Raw genomic sequence first — 24,203 nt, forward strand, 5'->3', positions numbered from 1 at the left:
TAGGAACACTGCTGCGGGGACTTAGTAAGTGAGCATTAGTAAGGTCAGGCACTGATGTTGGATGATTAGGCCTGGCTCGCATTCCAATTCATCCCAAAGCTGGTTGATGGGGTTGAGGTCAGGGCTTTGTAGAGGCCAATCAAATTCTTCCAAACCGATCTCGACAAACCATTTCTGTATGGACCATGCTTTATGCACGGGGGCATTGTCATGCTGGAACAGGAAAGGGCCTTCCCCAAACTGTTGCCACAAAGTTAGTAGCACAGACTCGTCTAGAATGTCATTGTATGCTGTAGCATTAAGATTTTCCCTCACTGGAACTAAGGGGCCTAGCCCGAACCCTTAAAAACAGCCCCAGACCATTATTCCTCCTCCACCAAACTTTACAGTTGGCACCATGTATTCTAGCAGGTAGCATTCTGGCAGTTAGCATTTTCCTGGCATCCGCCAAACCCAGATTAGTCCTTCAGACTGCCAGATAGGGAAGCGTGATTCATCACTCCAGAGAAAGCGTTTCCCCTGCTCCAGAGTGAAATGGTGGTGAGCTTTACACCACTACGACCGGTGCTTGGCATTGAACATGGTAATCTTAGGCTTATGTGTGGCTGCTCGGCCATGGAAACCCATTTCATGAAGCTCCTGATGAACAGTTCTTGTGCTGACGTTGCTTCCAGTGGCCATTTGGAACTAGGTCGTGATTATTGCGAACGAGGACAACAGTTTTACGCGCTATGCGCTTCAGCACTCGGCGGTACCGTTATGTGAGATTGTGTGGCCTACCACTTCGCGGCTGAGCCGTTGTTGCTCCTAGACGATTCCACTTGGACAGGTCTAGCAAGGCAGAAATTTGACGAACTGACTTGTTGGAAAAGTGGCATCCTATGACGGTGCCATGTTGAAAGTTACTGAGCTCCTCAGTAAGGTCATTCTACTGCAAATGTTTGTCGATTGAGATGCATGGCTTTGTGCTTGATTTTTATACACCTGTCAGCAACGTGTGTCTGAAATAGCTATTTCCACTAATTTGAAGGGGTCTACACATACCGTTGTATAGATATATGCCAGGGCCTTTAAGTGCATATTTGGAGGAAATTTGGATAATCTGACAAGAATAAACCTTGTGACATTGTTCACAGCCCATACAGCGTCAACTCTTCTCGTACTTTGCTAAAATGGGACAAGTTGTCACCAGGGCATCACATTCATCCAGTGATCCAGTGTTCTGCTACAGCTGTCAGCCCGTGGCGTGAGAGTACCATGGTAGTCATCAGGAAAAGCATATTGACAGACACAGAGGACATGACCATTCTGTTCTGCTCCGGTGCTGGTGTAAGCACCCATTTTGACCATGGGAGGGCTGCAAAGATATATGAACAGTAAGGCCTTTAGAGTTTCTCACAGTCCCCTGCAATTGATGTATGGGTGAAGTGTGTGTGGTTTGTACTGTAGAGATGACTCATAAGCTGATTTGATAAATGCTGTACAAGCACAAATACTGACCACTACCTACGGTGAGGTGAGTGAAGAGCTGGCGGTAAACCAACCTTTAGGATACATAACAAAGGGAAACGTAATGTTTAGGAGAGGCATTTCACAACACAGTGATAAGGATTATTGTACTGCACCGCATATCTCACTGGAACATATTTTAGTAATCATCCACCGATCCCATCAAAAATGTAACCTTCAAATGCTAAATTACAGTTCCATCACAACAAGCAGTACAACAGGGGTTGAATGTGGGGCTGTGTGGGTGTTGTTGTGAGAACTAAACAGGACGTTTCTGAATAAAGAAATAAAAGCTCATCACCCTGCTGCCGTTGTCTCTCGGTTTACATGAACATTTACTGTTTAGGGTTGGATCTGGGCCTCATTGAAAGCAAAACGCATGGCATTTGTCCATGTAAACAAAGCAATGTCCAATGACAGAAATTACAACCATGACTATATACCATCTATTGTAAATTCTGTCCAGTGTTGCGGTAAAGACAAACATTGCTCTTCTTATTAAATATAGCCTTTTAATGAGAAATAGATTATTATATGAAACATTCATTTGAAATAAGCTGATATAATGATGTCAAAATAACAGCAAAAATGACATATGCAAGGTATTAGGAGCTGTATCTTCAAATGTATCCATGGAACATTGCAGTGATGTTATGCTGATAGAGCTAATGTGTGCTTGTTTCATGTATGCAGTGGTCAAAACGAACTCATTTCATATTGTATATTTCATATACTTTTATCAAAACAGTCAGAAATTACCATTCCTCTCTGTGATTCATAATGAAGTAAATAACTTGAGAATGGAGTGTAATTGTAATTTGTGCAAGGTACACCAACAGTAATTGTGGTTATTCTCAGTAATAATGGCCTCTTTAGTTCTCTTGAAATTACTATAATTCATTATGTCTTTGATGTTATAACTATTCCAACACAATGTTTCTATTTACAGGTATAATGTACATAGGAGAGACAGTGTCAGGAAATTGAGACTTCAATCTCTTACTGATGGTTAATTTTCCCACATGCACAAAACAGCCGGCCTTTAGGTAGAAAACATGTATCTCAGGCTGAGATGAGCGACAGATCTGCATTGATATGGTCTGAGTTGCTAAATTCCTTTGAATGTCTATCTTGTATTTTAATGTTTGTACTGTAACTAAACTAAGAGCAATTTCCCTCCTCTAAGTATTTGAAAGGGATAGGTAACAGGCACTTAATAATAATATAGGTAGTGTTCTTTGATGCTTCTGAGATAGTATGACGTTTGAAATTATGTTCAATTCTGTAGCTATATATAGCTATAAACATATTTCATGCCGGTGCTTTGAATAAAGTATGACTAGAAATATTGAACCACCTTGTTTCTGAGGGTTAACATCTGTTTTGCATGGAAAGTTAAGATCCAACGTGGCATTAAGAAAATAAAGATTAAAATCAACAGAAGTATTTGAAGCTTTTATATTTCTCATCTGTTTCTCATCTGGGTTCACTCTATTTAACAGAAATCCAATGACTTTACAATGTCATCCCATAATCCCACAGAATATACTCTCTCTGTCCACTGTGCTATTTCAAATGAATTGGGGGAAAAATAACAACAACATAAAAAACACAAATGGGACATTCTTCATGTTTTTGAGAAATGTATGGGGGGCTTTTCCATGTCTTATGTGTACTCAGGGAAATGTATGGGGGGCTTTTCCATGTCTTATGTGTACTCAGGGAAATGTATGGGGGGCTTTTCCATGTCTTATGTGTACTCAGGGAAATGTATGGGGGGCTTTTCCATGCCTTATGTGTACTCAGGGAAATGTATGGGGGGCTTTTCCATGTCTTATGTGTACTCAGGGAAATGTATGGGGGGCTTTTCCATGTCTTCTGTGTACTCAGGGAAATGTATGGGGGGCTTTTCCATGTCTTCTGTGTACTCAGGGAAATGTATGGCTTTTATGGTGTCTGTTCCAGATGTACGTTAATGATCCATGTGCCGTAAAGCTTGACACATCAGCAGTCACAAGGTGTACGTTTTGCAAAGCTGTACGAAATAGCATTGATTGTTCATCTTCAGACCACAATATTATACTCAGGCACCAGAAGAAACCACCTCATGAGAAATGCAGGTAGAATTTCAAACATGGGAGGTAGCGCCTAAAGACAAGTTTTAGCTTTGACTGGATTCACTCACTCTCAAATGACACATTCAATTAACGAACATCAATAAGCATCAGGCGAAATAAAGGTATACACATACAGTATATAAACAGCTGGCTTCCGTTATTTGACATGAAATGACTATCCGCTGCCTTATACCTTATTACACAAAGAACGGTATGCAGACTTGTCATGGATTATCAATTTTTCAAAGAGAATATATAGCTAATGCTTACAGCTTACAGTTTGCTAGGTTATTTAACCCTTAAAATGTATAAATGCCTTCATACTGTATTAACCTGTCCTTTTACATATTTGCAATATTTTGTTTATTGACAAAGCATATTCACTGAAATAAAAGGATGATATCTGGTCTGCCCTAATGCGACTAAAAAGGTTTAACTTAGTAAAGAATGGCAGTTTCAGATATAGCCTTTGTTCCCTTAGAGTAAAATAAAGGCCTCTTTGTCACCAGAAGATGGATTCATTTTTTTCTTATACTCTTTTTATGCTATTTTAGGAAATGACAGACATGCTGGAACAAATATGGTACAGTCTTTAAAGTGGTTTCCATGAATCTTCTTCTTTATCCAACTAAAAGGCTTCATCAATGTTTTGGAGATCTCTTTAACAATTACACTTACAAAGTTGTTAATATTACATCAAAAGGCAGAACAAAAAGGTCCAAAAAGAAAAAAAAGAGAGAACTAAATAAAAAGGAATATTCCCAAACAGTTCTACTTTTAGTATCTGTTTGATCTTCTTTTTGTTTGTTTGTTTGTTTACTGTATCTCAGCAGAGTTTGGTAGTCAGGTGATCTGATTGTTTCAGTATCTCTGTGTTGTACATGTCCAAGGCGTGATTGACCCGAATCATCTCGCTGTTGTTCAGCTTGAGCCTGTGCTTCAGCATACAGGAAAACAGGTCCAGCTGGGGTTTCCCGGGCGCCACTGGAGGGGCCAGGCGGTTAATCCGCTCCCTAATGTCCAGTAGCAAGAGCATGACAGAGGAGGAGGAGTAAAACTGAGTCCCCTGTGTGTATGACTGGTTCACCTGCTGCACGGCGCTGCGGAGCAGGTCGGCGTTGAAGCGCAGGCTGTAACCAAACACCTGGATGTCGGAGATCTTGATGTAGATCTGGCGCTTGTTGGGATCGGACAAATCAACGGGGCCGTGGCCCGTATCGTTGCGCAGCCCGGTGGGCACCTTGGCTCGGCTTCGTAGGTAGATGTGCACTGTCTCAAAGAACGTCTTCCACCGGTTGCCTAGCAGCAGGGTCCAGTTGAAGCACTGGGAGTTCCCCAGCCTTGTTTTCTCCCAGCGCGGGTAGCCGTGCTCACCAAAGGGCATGCTCCAACCCTCCGAGTGGCTGCCGCTGAACGGGTTAACGTAAACAAAGAACATGGGGTCGATGCTGCTGTTGCGCATCTGGCAGATCTTCATGGACAGCCCGTTAATCATGTGGAGGTAGTCCATCCGGTTCTTGTTGCTCTTCAGGGTCAGGGACATGCGCTTGCGCCACCGTGGGTCGAAGAATGTCTCCAGGCGGATCTCGTTGCTTATGAAGGTAGTGTGGATGTAGAGACGCGAGTCCATCTTCTGGAGCAAGTACTTGAGCTCCAGGTCCTGGAAGTCCAGGTCGGTCTCGAAGCTGATGAACTGCTCGCTGCGCTCAGAGTCCACGTTCTGGGGCTCACAGCGGCCTCTGTACAGCTTGTAGCCCTTATTGCAGGAGCCGCACTGTGAGATGTTGGCCAGGCTGCACATGGCACAGCTGTTGTTGCCCCCGATGATACATGGGATGGGTCTCTGGCATAGGGTGACACCCGTGTGGCACACGCACGTCCTCTGGCTCTCCAGGAAGGTCCCCCAGAAACCATTCTCATTGCAGTAGAGGAAGGACTGGACCCTGTTTAGCCACTGCATCACAGACCTGGAGAATGGATAGAGAGAAAGATAATGGAAGTAAGTGGAAAGAAAGAACGAACGAAAGAAAGGAGGAGAACAAGAAACAGAAAGGAAAGGAGGAGAAGAAGAAACAGAGTGTCAGAGCCAGTGTGAGCGACAGGGAAAATACAACAATGGGGAGGGGAGATACAGGGATAAAACAAATGCACCATTATTAATGGCTGTTTAGCAAGCACAAACTCAGTGTTAAAGTCTGAGGATTAAATTCCACTGTCACTGCCACAGCCTGGTACAGTTTGTAAGGGTGTAGTCAGTGGAGGGGATAATGTATTCCTCAAAGACGGAGTTCCTTTATTTCCTTCATGTGGGATGGCAGCATTATTTCCTATGCAAACCGCGTCTCTTATTCTCCCTCAGGCATCCCTTTCTGTCAACTTGACAGTACTGAAACGCTCTACTGGGAGACTGTGAGATGAGGGTGAATCCAGAATCCTGATTTCTAGGAGAGGATTGAGAGAATGAGCTAAAGGTTAGCCTGATATGCTAATGAACCGGCATGGTAACGACGACGGATGACCCAGTGCTTGAAAAGCCAGAGAGCTCAAAGCCATCCCAAAATGAACCATGGGTAGGGCATGGGTAGGGGAGAGAGGAAACACTCTTCAGACTCAAACTACTTTTTCTCCTCTGAGATGTGAAATAGGTTGAAGGATATGAGGATTTGAGGATTAATGTACAATTATAATCAGACAGATTCCAAAAAGTGAAAACTGCTTTAGCTGTATGGATACATGATTGGAAAGTTTTACTTTGAGTTAGCAATGATTCTGAACAAATTAAGTTCAGATCTGAGAAAATATATTTTAATCCATTTAACATTTTCATCTTTGCATTGTCTTTACTTAGCAATTCTTGCATCAACCTGAATCCATTACTTTGTGAACACTGATTAAACTGACAAGAAGCAGATGTACTTATAAGGCAGTCTTCAAAATGTCTGCATATATTTTCAGTCCTACCCTGATAAGTCCCTTTCTCTTTGTGTTCCCCTTAACTCAGGAGTATCCAAGGATAAGAGTAACATTGTGAAATAACAAAGACAAGGCTGAATGCTTGTCCCGCAACATTGACCCTATTATACACTTTGAGAAAGTAATGCGTTTGTTGATGGCCACAAATTCATCCCACTCTTATCTCTACAGGACATAAAGACAAAGGCAATGGCCATTGTGTTGGAATGAAAAATAGGTTCCATTGCTCTTGGAAGAGCATCTTGAATCTTGAGAGGAATCTTGAATGTTGCACAGAGGAGATTGATAAATGTACCATGACTAAACAAACGAAGTTGACAGACACAACATATAGACAGGTTTTCAATGATGTTTGTAATAAGGATAAACTGTACAGAACACCATTTTGACAAACTTGTCTCCAAAGCTTCCGAGAACACAATACACTAAGAAAAAAAGGTTATATTGAGAAACTAAAAGGGTTATTCGACTGTCCCCATAGGAGAACCCTTTGAAGAACCATTTTTGGTTCCCGGTATAACTGTTTTGGGTTCCATGTAGAACCATTTCCACAGAGGGTTCTACATGGAACCCAAAAGGGTTCTCCAAAGAATCAAAAAGGGTTCTCCTATGGGGAAAACCCTTTTCTTCTAAGAGTGTAGTCCTCTCGCATTGACGCAAAACTTGAGGTATAAGACCCTAGTCTTCCTTTTCCCTGCAATCAGGTACTTATTGGACTATTGAGAAATATTTTGCTGCATAATCTACGGATTCTATGCATTATCACAAATGAAAAAACAAAATACATTTAAAAGATTTTGCGGACGTTTACGCCACAAAGATTGAACCATTCCTATTAGTTATATTATCTATTCATTTACATACGAGAGGCAGGCATACTCATATTATTCCATATATCCCCCTTGAATTCATTGTCAATAACTGGAGTTTTGTGTGTGTGTGGTCGGTGACGTTTAAGATTACGGAGGCGGTTTTTTGGGGGGGAGCATGGCCATATTTCTATTACAGGATATTGGACGACTGTCATTCATATTCCATTCACCCAGCTCAATGTAACATCGATATGTTTATGCTACTACACGATTCTCACATTTTCCCTATACCCATCATGAGGTTGCTACAACTTAGGCTACGAATTAAAGTTTACAATGCAGGTGAATAAGTCAAGAGAAACATTTTAGAAATCAAAGTGACAGACAGTGACACATTCAATACCACATTGTACACTCTTGCCTGCATCTACTAGCTGATCTAGGGTGTATTCATTAATCCAAACAGTTGCAAACAAGAGTTTCTATTGGACAAATTTGTTTAACCTCGTTTCATTCCGTTTGCTTCCCTTTAAGAAATGTTTTTCAACAGAATTTGTCGCAATGAATACACCCCTGATAGCCCACACACAGTTCACTTTCATAGCAGCCACATACAAACAGCATGATCACTTTGCTCGTTGTATGATTCCTTCTCGCATCTACGCGCTGTCCTCCTCTCACCTTTTCCCTTCGCTTGTGAAGTTCAGTGCACAACACAACAGCTGTCTTTTACCAGGCAAAAAAACCTTTCCAAGCCAAGCCTTCATATCATAACCACAAAACGCTATACACATCCTACATTGTTGTCACCATATTAGCTAACTCTGAGTCAACATAGCTACTAGATACATTCTTGCAGTATAGTGTACAGCCAGTTACACTGTCAGGCCCCAGTGGCAATAAATTAAAACAACCAAAAGATTACCTTGACATGGAAAAGTTCCAGTTTTGGATAGCCTTAGCCAGCTGGCTAACTTAGCATTCCTCTCTGTTTGAGGCAGATGTTTGAGTAGGCTAAACTAGCTAACTGCATTCGCTAGCTAAGTAAGTGAAAGTGAAACAAATGCAACAAAATACATCTCTCTCTCTTGCTTCTCCTTTATCTTTGAAGAAATTAATTTGTTCAAAACTGTTCAATTATTTTCTTTCTCTCTCTTTGAGTCAACTACTAACCACATTTCATGTACTGCAGTGCTAGCTAACTGTAGCTTATGCTTTCAGTACTAGATTCATTCTCTGATACTTTGATTGGGTGGACAACATGTCAGTTCATGCTGCAAGAGTTCTGATAGGTTGGAAAACATCCTCCGGAACTCGTCATAATTACTGTGTAATTCTATGGAAGGGGGCGAGAACCATGATCCTCATAGGTTTTGTATTGGAATCAATATACCCAGAGGACGGAAACTAGCTGTCCTCTGGCTACACCATTGTGCTATCCTACAGAGTGCTGATGAGTCTACTGTAGACCTTCATTGCAAAACAGTTTGTTTAATCAATTATTTGGTGATGTGAATATATTTAGTCTATTTTTATTTTTAAAAGTTTGCTTTTTAATGTTTCACTATTTGTATTTTTATGAAATTCACTGGGAGGATGATCCTCCGCTTCCTCCTCTGAGGAGCCTGCACTGTCTGAAATGTTGGGCTAAAATATGTTCCATCAAATAACTGCTTTCCACAATATGCAGTTTGAGAGCATCGTGCTGGTAGTTGTATCTTTCCTTATTCATTTCCCTCCAAAACAAGTGACTGGGTTGAGTTTGCCACAGGGGATGAGTTAGAAATTAGTGGGAATGAATGCTGTTTGTTTTCGCGAATCACAGCACAATCTCAGTGTTTGTAATGGGGCATTAGACAGCTCACAAGTCCCCTTCTGTGTGGGGGAATGAGTGAAGAAAGAGAGAAGGATAAAATGAGAGAAATACAAGAGGTACAGGAGGTACAGCATAGAGAGAGAAAGACAGATACAGAGAGGGATATATATTTGACGATACTGATGATTGAATGAGATAATTTTCCGATTGGTGCAGTACATTGGAGGACAAAAATAGCCTGTGATTTCATTACTGATAGAAGTTCTTATGTAAGGGAGTTATTATGTACCAGATATACACTACATATACATAAGTATATGGACACCCCTTCAAATTAGTGGATTTGGCTATTTCAGTCACACCTGTTTCTGACAGGTGTATAAAATCGAGCACCCAGCCATGCAATCTCCATAAACAAACATTGGCAGTAGAATGTCCTTACTGAAGAGCTCAGTGATTTTCAACATAGCACCATCATAGGATGCCAGCTGTCCAACTAGTCAGTTTGTCAAATTTCTGCCCTGCTAGAGCTGCCCCGATCAACTGTAAATGCTGTTATTGTGAAGTGAAAACTTTGGCTGGAGTGATGTAAAGCTCACCGCCATTGGACTCTGGAGCAGTGGAAACACGTTCTCTGGAGTGATGAATCACGCTTCACCATCTGGCAATCTGATGAACGAATCTGGGTTTGGCGGATATCAGGAGAACGCTACCTGCCCAAATTCATAGTGCCAGCTATACATTTTGGAGGAGGAGGAATAATGGTCTGGGGCTGTTTTTCATGGTTCGGGCTAGGCCACTTAGTTCCAGTGAGGGAAAATCTTAATGCTACAGCATACAATGACAATCTAGACGATTTTGTAAAAAGCCCTTTCCTGTTTCAGCATGACAATGCCCCCCATGCACAAAGTGAGGTCCATACAGAAATGGTAAACATGCTAAAGTCTGTCTAATAATAATTACTTTGATACACAGACACAGATGCCGATTACTTGGTTGGGAGCTACTTGATATTGGTCACCATTAAAAACATATAGTTTTTGCCTCGTAACACATCTCATGTTTGTCTAATGTGAGCTCATTCCACCTCCAGTCTAACAGCTCCAGGCTGATGAGGTCCCGTGTGGCTTATGATACCAGCGTTGTGGGTTTGAGTCCCACAGTGGCCCAGTATGGAAATGCATGCACTTAATATTGTAAGTTGCTTTTGATAAGAGCTTCTGCTAAATGACTTAAATGACAAATGACTGCAATTAGAGCTAGCCATCACTGAGGGACAGAGACTTATCTGAGGCCTTTCATATGTAGAGACGGACGCCACGCTTTGGTTGCTCATTTAATTACAGTCGGTTCATTGATGGAATAACACATTTATCTTAGAGATATGGCGTATGTGTCCCTGAAATGGTAACCAGGCTTAAATACGCAAACACCATCCTTCACTGTAGCTCAAGCTTAAGCCTATGAAAATATGACTTACGCACATGGCTCATGGTTGTATAGTCATTTGTTTATGCAGAGGGCCATGAGTCTTTCTTGACCATGTGATCTGACCAGGAAAAACGTAGTGGCTCACAGTAAAACACAAAATCTCATGATCCTAGTTCTGCAGTACATCCAGTACCATAGCATGCTAAAAATAAACTGACAATGAAGCTCTACTCTGTGCTGCTTTGAATATTCCACTCATTATCCCTGCAAAAACACCATCAATGTTTAAAAGGGTACGGTGCAGCTATGCGTGTAGATTGCCTGTGGATTGTGTAACAGTGATTATTGGTAGAGATTTAAAACCTCTACAGGATCGGTGTCCCCTCTGCGGGACGGTTGAGCTAACGTAGGCTAATGTGATTAGCATGAGGTTGTAAGTAACAAGAACATTTCCCAGGACATAGACATATCTGATATGGGCAGAAAGCTTAGATTCTTTTTAATTTAACTTCACTGTCCAAATTACAGTAGCTATTACAGTGAAATAATACCATGTTATTGTTTGAGGAGAGTGCACATTAATGAACTTGAAAATGTATTAATAAACCAGTTAGGCACATTTGGGCAGTCTTGATACAACATTTTGAACAGAAATTCAATGGTTCATTGGATTAGTCTAAAACTTTGCACATACACTGTTGCCATCTAGTGGCTAAAATCTAAATTCCACCTAGATTCCTAAGTCATGTATTGGCCTTTCTCTTGCATTTCAAAGACGCATGTTTTTTTCTTAATTTGATCTTTTACCAGATCTAATGTGCTTTATTCCCCTACATTAATTTCACATTTCCACAAACTTCAAAGTGTTTCCTTTCAAACGCTATCAAAAATATGCATATCCTTGCTTCAGGTCCTGAGCTACAGGCAGTTAGATTTGGGTATGTCATTTTAGGCGAAAATTGAAAAAAAGGGTCAGATCTTTAAGATTATTAATTAGACTGTAGGGAGCAGACAGAGGTCAAGCCACAACCATCAAAGTCCTCCCTGGGTTTCCCCCTGCAGGTCTGGAGCCAAGTAGCCTTCCACAGTAGGGTCAAACTGTGGAGAAACCTCCTCCAAACCTGGAGAGACTGGACTAATATTGTTACTGCAGTTGTCCAAGGCTCTCCACTACCGGAGTCCGAGGGGGACTACAGCAGCCTTGCTCCCTATTATTATGGACTTGTGTCCCGTCAGTGGGCAGTAGATCAGTAGAAGGGCTTGCTTGGTTGTAACAGGCAGTCTTTTTTCTCCAACTCGGCCCTTCAGGGCAAAGGCCATGCCACCAGAGAGGCTGGGCCCTTAGTTCAATTCTGAGCAGCAGGACAACGAGGTCTATTGCTGCTACTACTAGTGCTGGATGTACTGGTGCTGGTGTGGATTTGTGTGCTTTTAAATAGAGTTGCATTGCACTATATTGCACACACAGATTTAGATGAAATTCAGAATAAGATATCACCTTAACTTATCCTAAAAGCTGTGGGAGTGCACAGCCTACCTGATAATGTGTGCTTGAATATAAAAACGAATAGTTAAACCTGTTATTTATGTATATGAACTAAGCCCAACAGCAAGGGACTAATTCATCATATCAGCCCTGTGTACTGTATGTCTCCAGAGAAAACATGATACAAATAGTAGTATCACTATGTCTAGTTTAAGCTGTATTGGTGGTATCAAAGAGAAACATGGATGTGGCTACTGGTCTGAAGGAAATTATGCCTATTGACACAGTGCATCTCTCACTTCCACAGATGCATGCGCACACGCATACATACACACACAGGCACACAATCATTCACTCACACATAAACACACACACACATAAATACACACACAGACACACAATAATTCACTCACACATAAACACACACACACATAAATACACACACAGACACACAATAATTCACTCATACACACACACACACACACACACACACACACACACACACTGTACGGAAACAAATAAACAAACAGTTTCTCTTCACAGTGCCATCAGGCATCCTTGATGTGTGCTCTGCCGAGCACGGAGTGTGCACTGCTTTGATAAACCCTTCGAACATGCCCTTTGCCAAATCATGCATCCGAGCGTGGGTGTGTTCCTTCTACCTGAGTGACAGTTGACAGCTGCTTGTTCCTTAACCACAAAAACATACATTTTGTGCATTTTCTCTTTCTATTTGTATATTGACATTCATCCAAGCTGTAACATTTTGGGATAATTTAACGTCAAGCATGCAGTGTGTTATTTCAGTCCATGTTGTCTGGTATATTTTGGGGTGGAATGAATGACTCCATTTCAGACAGCATAGCACAGTGCCATGTCTGCAGCAACGTGTGCTGTCTGTAGTCACAGTAGGTGATGGCACATTGTGTACTGACCTGTCCAGAGATCTCCCACAGTTAGATAATCTTTCATCCTAAATAGTGAAATACTAGGTAGGACTGGGGTTCATTGGGTGTTTACATGATTTCATGGAGAGAAAACTATAACAGCCAGCAAATTCAAAGTCAAAATGCATCACATACAGTATTCACATACAGTACTTCAACAGGCAGCACTGAAATAAAATACTGAAACTCCTCTACCTCTATCTATGTTGCAGTTTATCTCTGACTATATGTGAAAACACCCTTGAGTGGTACCGTGTTCCACAACATCAGCATCAACATGCTATATTATCCAAAACAATGCAGCATTACAAGGGTTACATAATGCCTTTTTACTGCTTCTGAGACCCACCTCTCCCTAGGCATCTGGTGGTTGGGGTTGTGGTGGCAGCGGATGCTGAGGCCAAAGAGCTTGCGGGCAGTACGCTGGATCTTGAGCCTCTGGGTTTCCAGGGAGCTCTGGAGCAGGCGGTAGCGGGCCTGCAGGTCCCAGTCACTGCCCCACAGGAGGTGGACACTGCTGACCGGCAGGAAGTGGGTGGAGGGCAGCCTCTTCAGGAACGACTTAAACTCGTCTGGAGGAGGGAGAGAGAGGGAGGGAGGGTGAGTAAGAGATATTGAGAGAAACAGACAAAGACTGTCTGTTGTCAGTGTAACCTTGGGTCAGTCATCTTTTCTTTCAGTTCTCAAGTATTTTTTCTCTAGTATGGGTTTCAACTGAAGCTGAGGTGGCATCATAATTTTCTACCACATGCCTTGAATTAAGCTCTCAAAATACCATTGGCATTTATCATGTTGATACATCTGCTCAAACTAAAATACTCTCGATGAATATGAATCCACCGTTTTCTACCCTTGTTTTAAAAATGTCTATTAGCTGATACTGTAGGCACTTCATCTTAGAAATCTCTTCAGTGGATGCATTGCAGCCAATGACCTTGAGCGACTGAAACTCATTTTGTGTGTCCTCTATAATATATATATATATATGTGTATGGCTGTCAGGTTTTATTTGGCTCCTTTTATTACTTGTTAATAAAATATAAGTACGAACCCTGTCAGGTGGATACTGAGCGATTCCCTTTGGGAGTAACCAGCCTTCTCTGTACTTCACTATTTTGACTTGATCAGTAGGGGATGAGACAGGGGATGCTCGGTGATGTGACTGAGTGTTTGGCCAGAAATAACTGTCAGCAATGTGGGTCATTCGCTAGGCATTTGGAATATGGTGGTTTGTTGATAGGGTTTCTCCAACTGAAACAATGCAGATAGCGCTTTGATTGTAACTGTTTTATAATGATGGCATCTGTTTTGAAGGGCACATGTTCTATTTTGCAAGCTGTATCAACAGAAGTTATCGTTTCACCCTTTGGTTCATGCAGGAGGCTGTACTGATTGCATGGTGTGTGGCTTCCCTATCTGACTGACTGACAATATATCCTCACACCCATTTAGCCTGTGGCGTGCTTAGTGAAACCTGGCTGAGGTGGTAGAGAGAATTGACTGTTACGATTAACTCCTGGAGACTTTTTCTAAAACAGAAGATGTTCCAATGGGCCCTTGAATTATTCATCCCCACTTTATTGCATATTGGCTCCAAGAAGTTATCATAGAAGGTGTAGAAGGTGACTCGCGTAAAATGCAGACACACCCGATAAAAACCAGCTGACAGTATGAATTTAGAGCTTACTGTTAGTGGATATACCATTATACCACTGTTTTCTGTGGATATTGGATGCTGTGAAGACCTGCTTCTGTTCTACTGAATGGCAGATCGGCCATTAAAGCCTAGCTGAGGTCCATATGTAAACGTTCCTACAGTACAGTCATAACTGGCCTCTCCAGAGACAGAAACCAGTGACGGAAGCCAAGAAAGGAGCTAAATCATGGGATATCCTTGTCATTTGTGTCCCTCGTTATTGCTTTCTTAGGCCTAGATTCAATCAGATCAAGCCTTAACCGGCCATAGCATACACCTGCATAGCGGATGTTTTGGCTGTGTCGGAGGGGGAACTGTGTTGGAGCTGTCAAATCGGTGAGCAGCTGCTCCTGCGATCACTGTCACGAAGCCAAGCCCGCCTCACTCGCGTTTGAAGTTCAGCACAAGAAAGTGTTATGCAAAAATTGTACCTTTGTTTCTGCCTTACTCTAGGAATAACCACCTAAATGAGGAACTCAATTTAACCTTGCGTAATACCCTAGATGCAGTCGCACCCCTAAAAACAAAAAACATTTGTCATAAGAAACTAGCTCCCTGGTACACAGAAAATACCCGAGCTCTGAAGCAAGCTTCTAGAAAATTGGAACTGAAATGCAGCTACACCAAACTGGAAGTCTTCTGACTAGCTTGGAAAGACAGTACCGTGCAGTATCAAAGAGCCCTCACTGCTGCTCTATCATCCTATTTTTCCAACTTAATTGAGGAAAATAAGAACAATCCAAAAAGTATTTTTGATACTGTGTCAAAGCTAACTAAAAAGCAGCATTCCCCAAGAGAGGATGGCTTTCACTTCAGCAGTGATAAATTCCTGAATTTCTTTGAGGAAAAGATCATGATCATTAGAAAGCAAATTACGGACTCCTCTTTAAATCTGCGTACTCCAAAGCTCAGTTGCCCTGAGTCTGCACAACTCTGTCAGGACTTAGGATCAAGGGAGACACTCAAGTTTTTTAATAATAAACTCAGCACAAAAAGAAACGTCCTCTCATTGTCAACTGTATTAATTTTCAGGAAAACTTAGAATTTGTAAATATTTGTATGAACATAGATTCAACAACTGAGAGATAAACTGAACATGTTCCACAGACATGTGACTAACAGAAATTAAATAATGTGTCCCTGAACAAAGGGGGGGGGGGGGGGGGGGGGCAAAATCAAAAGTAACAGTCAGTATCTGGTGTGGCCACCAGCTGCATTAACTACTGCAATGCATATCCTCCTCATGGACTGCACCAGATTTGCCAGTTCTTGCTGTGAGATGTTACCCCACTCTTCCACCAAGGCACCTGCAAGTTCCAGGACATTTCTGTGGGGAATGGCCCTAGTCCTCACCCTCCGATCCAACAGGTCCCAGACGTGCTCAATGGGATTGAGATCCGGGCTCTTCGCTGGCCATGGCAGAACACTGACATTCCTGTCTTGCAGGAAATCATGCACAGAACGAGCAGTATGTCTGGTTGCATTGTCATGCTGGAGGTTCATGTCAGGATGAGCCTGCAGGAAGGGTACCACATGAGGGAGGAGGATGTCTTCCCTGTAACGCACAGCATTGAGATTGCCTGCCATGACAACAAGCTCAGTCTGATGATGCTGTGACACACCGCCCCAGACCATGATGGACCCTCCACCTCCAAATCGATCCCGCTCCAGAGTACAGGCCTTGGTGTAACACGTATTCCTTTGACAAAAAACAGGAATCCGACCATCACCCCTAGTAAGACAAAATCGTGACTCGTCAGTGAAGAACACTTTTTGCCAGTCCTGTCTGGTCCAGAGACGGTGGGTTTGTGCCCATTGGCAACGTTGTTGCTGGTGATGTCTGGTGAGGACCTGCCTTACGACAGGCCTACAAGCCCTCAGTCCTGCCTCTCTCAGGCTATTGCGAACAGTCTGATCACTGATGGAGGGATTATGCGTTCCCGGTGTAACTCGGGCAGTTGTTGTTGCCATCCTGTACCTGTTCCGTAGGTGTGATGTTCGGATGTACGATCCTGTGCAGGTGTTGTTACACATGGTCTGCCACTGCGAGGACAATCAGCTGTCCGTCCTGTCTCCCTGTAGTGCTGTCTTAGGCGTCTCACAGTACGGACATTGCAATTTATTTTCCTGGCCACATCTGCAGTCCTCATGCCTCCTTGCAGCATGCCTAATGCACATTCACGCAGAGGAGCAGGGACCCTCAGCATCTTTCTTTTGGTGTTTTTCAGAGTCAGTAGAAAGGCCTCTTTAGTGTCCTAAGTTTTCATAACTGTGACCTTAATTGCCTACAGTCTGTAAGCTGTTAGTGTCTTAACCTGTTGGGGATGGGGGCGCTGTTTAGACTATTTATGCTAATGTGGCTAATTTTTTAAACGGCTTCCCACAAAATCCTTGATCGTACAATATGCATATTATTATTATTATTGGATAGAAAACAGTCTATAGTTTCTATAGGAGTTGAAATTTTGTCTCTAAGTGGAACAGAGCCCATTCTACAGCAATTTCCCTGACATGGAGTCAGATTTGAGAAATGTTGGCCACTTTTCTGAAGTCATTTAAAAGGGCACTGTCGTTGCTATGACTATACGGACACTTCTTACGTCTTCCCCTGGATGCCTTTACGTGATGACGATTCCAACGGGCTCGATTGCGCGTTCACAGGCCCTACAAATGAAAAAACTCTGAAGCTAGTCATTCTTTGGGAGCTGCGTAACGCGCGTGGAAGACACCGACCCTCTCCTGTTCCAAGCGTTAGTTTAGCCTGTTATATTTCTCCGGTCATCTTTTCACTCGTTATAGGAGTTACAAACATCATAAAGTAGTTAATTTAAAGCGTTTTATAGCAATTTATATCCGTTTAGTGCGATTTTGGGACATTTATTTTTGCAACGATGTGAAAAGTTGGGCATGCTTTTCAGTTCATCCCGAACTCAGTTGACATTTCCACATGGCAAGAGGACAGCTTTCCACCAAAAGACGATTTCTCCCAAGAAAGGATCCTTTGCCCAAGATACTGATGGAAGAACAGCTCAAGGTAGGACATTTTTATTATGATAAATCGTGTTTCTGTCGAAACATTTTAGTGGCTTAGGACGCCATGTTTTTTGACGTAGCTTCGCTTGGCGCAAACTGTATTGAAAAGTAAGGATAAATTAAAAAATGTAATAACGCAATTGTATTAAGAATTAAATTGTCTATCAATCCCTGTCCACCCTATATTTTTTAGTCACGTTTATGAGTATTTATGTATAAGAGTAGATCACTGTCTAAGTGGCGCAAGGACGTTTTCTTTACCAGCTTGTCTACATTTCACATTGTCTAACCATGATTTTGGTGGCTAAATATAAACATTTTCGATCAAACTGTATATGCATGTTGTAATGTGATGTTACAGGAGTGTCATCGGAAGAATTCTGAGAAGGTTAGTGAAAAAATTAATATCTTTTGGCGATGTTGACTTTTATCGCTCACTTTGGCTAGAATCAATGCTGGGCTGCTAATTGCTATGTGCTAAGCTAATATAACGATTTATTGTGTTTTCGCTGTAAGACACTTAGAAAATCTGAAATATTGTCTGTATTCACAGGATCTGTGTCTTTCGATTCGTGTATGCTGTGTATTTTTACGAAATGTTTGATGATTAGTAGTTAGGTAAACACGTTGCTCATTGTAATTATTCTAGTCCATTTGTGATGGTGGGTGCAATTGTAAACTATGCCATATACCTGAAATATGCACTTTTTTCTAACAAAACCTATCCCATACCATAAATATGTTATCAGACTGTCATCTAATGAGTTTTTTTGTTGGTTAGGGGCTATAAATATCTTAGTTTAGCCGAATTGGTGATGGCTACTGGTGTTGGTGGACAAATAAAAGATGGTGGATTATGCTAATGTGTTTTTAGGTAATAGATGTACATCTTTACATATTGTGTCTTCCCTGTAAAACATTTTAAAAATCGGAAATGTTGACTGGATTCATAAGATCTGTGTCTTTCATTAGCTGTATTGGACTTTAATGTGTGAAAGTTAAATATTTTAAAAAAATATTTTTTTTGAATTTCGCGGCACTGGTTTTTCAGTGGGGGGGGGGGGGGGGTGCCGCTAGCGCCACGCTGATCCTAGACAGGTTAATGACCGTTCCACAGGTCATGTTCAGTAATTGTTTATGGCTCATTGAACAAGCATAGGAAACCGTGTTTAAACCCTTTACAATGGAGATCTGTGAAGTTATTTGGATTATTACGCATTATCTTTGAAAGACAGGGTCCTGAAAAAGGGATGTTTCTTTTTTTGCTGAGTTTATATCTCTTGACACATTGATGAAAATAATCATGGCCTCTAAACCTTCAAGCTGCATACTGGACCCTATTCCAAGTAAACTACTGAAATAGCTGCTTCCTGTGCTTGGCCCTCCTATGTTGAGCGTAATAAATGGCTTTCTATCCACCGGATATATACCAAACTCACTAAAAGTGGCAGTAATAACCTGTCTAGGATGAGTGTGCCGCTAGCGGCACTCCCCCCCCACCCCCACTGAAAAACCAGTACCGCGAAATTCAAAAAAAATATTTTTTTTAAATATTTAACTTTCACACATTAAAGTCCAATACAGCTAATGAAAGACACAGATCTTGTGAATCCAGTCAACATGTCCGATTTTTAAAATGTTTTACAGGGAAGACACAATATGTAAAGATGTACATCTATTACCTAAAAACACATTAGCATAATCCACCATCTTTTATTTGTCCACCAACACCAGTAGCTATCACCAATTCGGCTAAACTAAGATATTTATAGCCCCTAACCAAGAAAAAAACTAATTAGATGACAGTCTGATAACATATTTATGGTATGGGATAGGTTTTGTTAGAAAAAAGTGCATATTTCAGGTAGATGGCATAGGTTACAATTGCACCCACCGTCACAAATGGAATAGAAAAACTACTTAGAGCAACGTGTTTACCTACTTACTAATCATCAAACATTTCGTAAAAATACACAGCATACACGAATCGAAAGACACAGATCCTGTGAATACAGACAATATTTCAGATTTTCTAAGTGTCTTACAGCGAAAACACAATAAATCGTTATATTAACATAGCACATAGCACATAGCAGCCCAGCATTGATTCTAGCCAAAGTGAGCGATAAAAGTCAACATCGCCAAAATATATTCATTTTTTCACTAACCTTCTCAGAATTCTTCAGATGACACTCCTGTAACATCATATTACACAATCCATATAGAGTTTGATCGAAAATGTTTATATTTAGCCACCAAAATCATGGTTAGACAATGTGAAATGTAGCTCAGCTGGTCAGAAAATGTCCTTGCGCCACTTAGACAGTGATCTACTCTTATACATAAATACTCATAAACGTGACTAAAAAATATAGGGTGGACAGGGATTGATAGACAATTTAATTCTTAATACAATTGCGGAATTACATTTTTAAATTTATCCTTACTTTTCAATACAGTTTGCGCCAAGCGAAGCTACGTCAAAAAATATGGCGTCCTAAGCCACTAAAATGTTTCGACAGAAACACGATTTATCATAATAAAAATGTCCTACTTTGAGCTGTTCTTCCATCAGTATCTTGGGCAAAGGATCCTTTCTTGGGAGTAATCGTCTTTTGGTGGAAAGCTGTCCTCTTGCCATGTGGAAATGCCAACTGCGTTCGGGATGAACTGAAAGCGTGCCCAGCTATTCACAGCGTTAAAGAAATAAATGTCCCAAAATCGCACTAAACGGATATAAATTGCTATAAAACGCTTTAAATTAACTACCTTATGATGTTTTTAACTCCTATAACGAGTAAAAACATGACCGTAAAAATATAACAGGCTAAACTAACGCTTGGAAAAATAGCAGGTCGATGTCCTCCACGCGCATTACGCAGCTGCAAAGGAGCTCCTACCTACAGGGTTTTTTTATTTATAGGGCCTGTGAACGCGCAATCGACCCCATTCAAATCGTCATCACGTAAAGGCATCCAGGGGAAGACGTAAGCAGTGTCCGTATAGTCATAGCAATAACAGTGCCCTTTTAACTGACTCCAGAACAGTGGCCAAAATTTCTGAAATCTGACTCCATGTCAGGGAAATTGCTGTAGAATGGGCTCTGTTCCACTTAGAGACATAATTTCAACTCCTATAGAAACTATAGACTGTTTTCTATCCAATAATAATAACAATATGCATATTGTACGATCAAGGATTTTGTGGGAAGCCGTTTCAAAAATTACACGATTAGCATAAATAGTCTCAACAGCGCCCCCATCCTCAACAGGATAAAGCCTCTCTTGAAAAAGCCAAACCAAACCCAGAAAATATAAAAAACTAATTGGCCTATATCGAATCTCCCATTCCTCTCCCAAAATGTTTTAAAAGCTGTTGCGCAGCAACTCACTGCCAAGTTCTGGACTGGTTTAGATCTTATCTGTTGGAAAGATATCAGTTTGTCTATGTAGATGGTTTGTCCTCTGAAATATCAACTGTAAATTCCGGTGTTCCTCAAGGCTCTGTTTTAGGACCACTGTAGTTTTCACTATATATTTTACCTCTTGGTGATGTCATTCGGAAACATAATGTTAACTTTCACTGCTATGCGGACAACACACAGCTGTACATTTCGATGAAACATGGTGAAGACCCAAAATTAGCCTCCCTGGAAGCCTGTGTTTCAGACATAAGGAAGTGTATGGCGGAAAATGTTCTACTTATTAAACTCGGACAAAATAGAGATGCTTGTTCTAGGTCCCAAGAAACAAAGGGATGTTCTGTTGAATCCGACAATTAATCTTGATGGTTGTACAGTCGTCTCAAATAAACTGTGGACCTTGGCGTTACTCTGGATCATAATCTCTCTTTTGACGAACATATCAAGACTGTTTCAAGGACAGCTTTTTTTCATCTACGCAACATTGCAAAAATCTGAAACTTTCTGCCCAAACGTGTGGCAGATAAATTCAACCATGCTTTTGTCACTTCTAGCTTAGACTAATGCAACGCTCCAATTTTCTTGCTACCCGGATAAAGCACTAAATAAACTTCAGTTACTGCTAAACACGGCTGCTAGAATCTTGACTAGAACCCAAAAAATTGATGATATTACTCCAGTGCTTGCCTCTCTACACTGGCTTCCTGTTAAGGCAAGGGCTGATTTCAAGGTTTTACTGCTAACCTACAAAGCATTACATGGGCTTGCTCCTACCTATCTTTCCGATTTGGTTCTGCCATACATATCTACACGCACACTATGGTCACAAAACCCAGGCCTCCTTAATGTCCATAGAATTTCTAAGCAAACAGCTGGAGGCAGGGCTTTCTCCTATAGAGCTCCATTTTTATGGAATGGTCTGCCTATCCATGTGAGAGACGCAGACTCAGTCTCAACCTTTAAGTCATTATGGAAGACTCATCTCTTCAGTAGGTCCTATGATTGAGTGTAGTCTGGCCCAGGAGTGTGAAGGTGAAGGGAAAGGCACTGGAGCAACAAACTGCCCTTGCTGTCTCTGCCTGGCCAGTTCCCCGCTCTCCACTGGGATTCTCTGCCTCAAACCCTATTACAGGGACTGAGTCACTGGCATATTGGTGCTCTTCCATGCCGTGCCTAGGAGGGGTGCGTCACTTGAGTGGGTTGAGTCACTGATGTGATCTTCCTTTCCGTGTTGGCGCCCCCTTTGGTTTCGTGCCGTGGGGGAGATCTTCTTTGGCTATACTCGGCCTTGTCTCAGGATAGTAAGTTGGTGGTTGAAGATATCCCTCTAGTGGTGTGGGGGCTGTGCTTTGGCAAAGTGGGTGGGGTTATATCCTGCCTGTTTGGCCCTGTCTGGGGGTATCGTCGGACGGGGCCACAGTGTCTCCCGACTCCTCCTGTCTCAGCCTCCAGTATTTATGCTGTAATAGTTTTTATGTGCCGGGGGACTATGGTCAGTCTGTTATATCTGGAGTATTTCTCCTGTGTGAATTTAATTATTCTCTCTCGCTCTCGCTCTCGCTCTCTCTCTCTCTCTCTCTCTCTCTCTCTCTCTCTCTCTCTCTCTCTCTCTCTCTCTCTCTCTCTCTCTCTCTCTCTCTCTCTCTCTCTCTCTCTCGGAGGACCTGAGCCCTAGGACCATGCCTCAGGACTACCTGGCCTGATGTTTCCTTGCTGTCCCCAGTCCACCTGGTTGTGCTGTTGCTCCAGTTTCAACTGTTCTGCCTGCGGCTATGGATCCCTGACCTGTTCACCAGACGTGCTACCTGTCCCAGACCTGCTGTTTTCAACTCTCTAGAGACAGCAGGAGAGCTAGAGATACTCTGAATGGTCAGCTATGAAAAGCCAACTGACATTTACTCCTGAGGTGCTGACCTGTTGCACCCTCTACAACCACTGTGATTATTATTATTTGACCATACTGGTCATCTATGAACATTTGAACATCTTGGCCATGTTCTGTTATAATCTCCACCTGGCACAGCCAGAAGAGGACTGGCCACCCCTCATAGCCTTGTTCCTCTCTAGGTTTCTTCCTAGGTTCCGGAATTTCTAAGGAGTTTTTCCTTGCCACTGTACTTCTACACCTGCATTGCTTGCTGTTTGGGGTTTTAGGCTGGGTTTCTGTACAGCACTTTGTGACATCAGCTGATGTAAGAAGGGCTTTATAAATACATTTGATTGAATATAGTTTTTATTTCATTTATTTTTATTTAACCTTTATTTAACTTTATAGTTTAAGGGGGTAAAATAACTTCTTGTCAATAGGGGGGCGCTATTTCCACTTTGGAAAAAATCGTGCCCAATTTAAATGGCCTCGTACTCTATTATAGATCGTACAATATGCATATTATTATTACTATTGGATAGAAAACACTCTCAAGTTTCTAAAACTGTTTGAATTATAGCTGTGAGTAAAACAGAACTCATTTGGCACCAAACTTCCAGACAGGAAGTGAAAAATCTGAAAACGATGCTCTGTTCCAGGGCCTGCCTATTCAATTGCCTAATTTCTATGGATTTCCATGCACTGCATACACCTTCCACTAGATGTCAACAGGCAGTGGAAGGTGGAATGGTGTGTCTAGCTTGATCTATGGTCGAACAAGAGCTCTTGGAATGACGTGACCACAATTTCCTTTCTCTACCTAGGCGCGGGAAGGACATCAGCATTGGCTTCTGAAAAGCGTTCGGTATAGACGGTGGATGTCTCCGGCTCTGATTTTATTTGATAGATGTGATAAAAACATCATAAAGTAGTTTTTTTCAACCGAGTTGTATCAGTTTATTTAACGTTTATTGCGAGTTTTGGAATTTTCCTTTCTTTGCGTCAGGAGAATTTGGGCATGTTCGCGCCACATGGCTAGCTAATGTTGCTAATTCGACAGGAGAAGAGGACATTCTAAAACCAAACAACGATTTA

The 24,203-nt window shown here is 41.8% G+C and overlaps 1 protein-coding gene across 1 annotated transcript in view; it reads right to left on the bottom strand.

The window, feature by feature from the left end:
• Window positions 1-2,001: 2,001 nt before the first annotated feature.
• LOC129818253 (BMP/retinoic acid-inducible neural-specific protein 1-like) overlaps window positions 2,002-24,203 on the bottom strand; it is a 162,447-nt gene continuing 140,245 nt past the window's right edge. The window contains exons 9-10 of the mRNA XM_055874010.1: window positions 13,441-13,663; window positions 2,002-5,593 (exon numbers count right to left, since the gene is read on the bottom strand). Coding sequence (XP_055729985.1) covers window positions 4,453-5,593; window positions 13,441-13,663 — 1,364 coding nt within the window. The 3' untranslated portion in view covers window positions 2,002-4,452. The remainder of the gene's footprint in view (window positions 5,594-13,440; window positions 13,664-24,203) is intronic.

Source organism: Salvelinus fontinalis, chromosome 21 (assembly GCF_029448725.1).
Source record: "Salvelinus fontinalis isolate EN_2023a chromosome 21, ASM2944872v1, whole genome shotgun sequence".
Classification (NCBI taxonomy): domain Eukaryota; kingdom Metazoa; phylum Chordata; class Actinopteri; order Salmoniformes; family Salmonidae; genus Salvelinus; species Salvelinus fontinalis.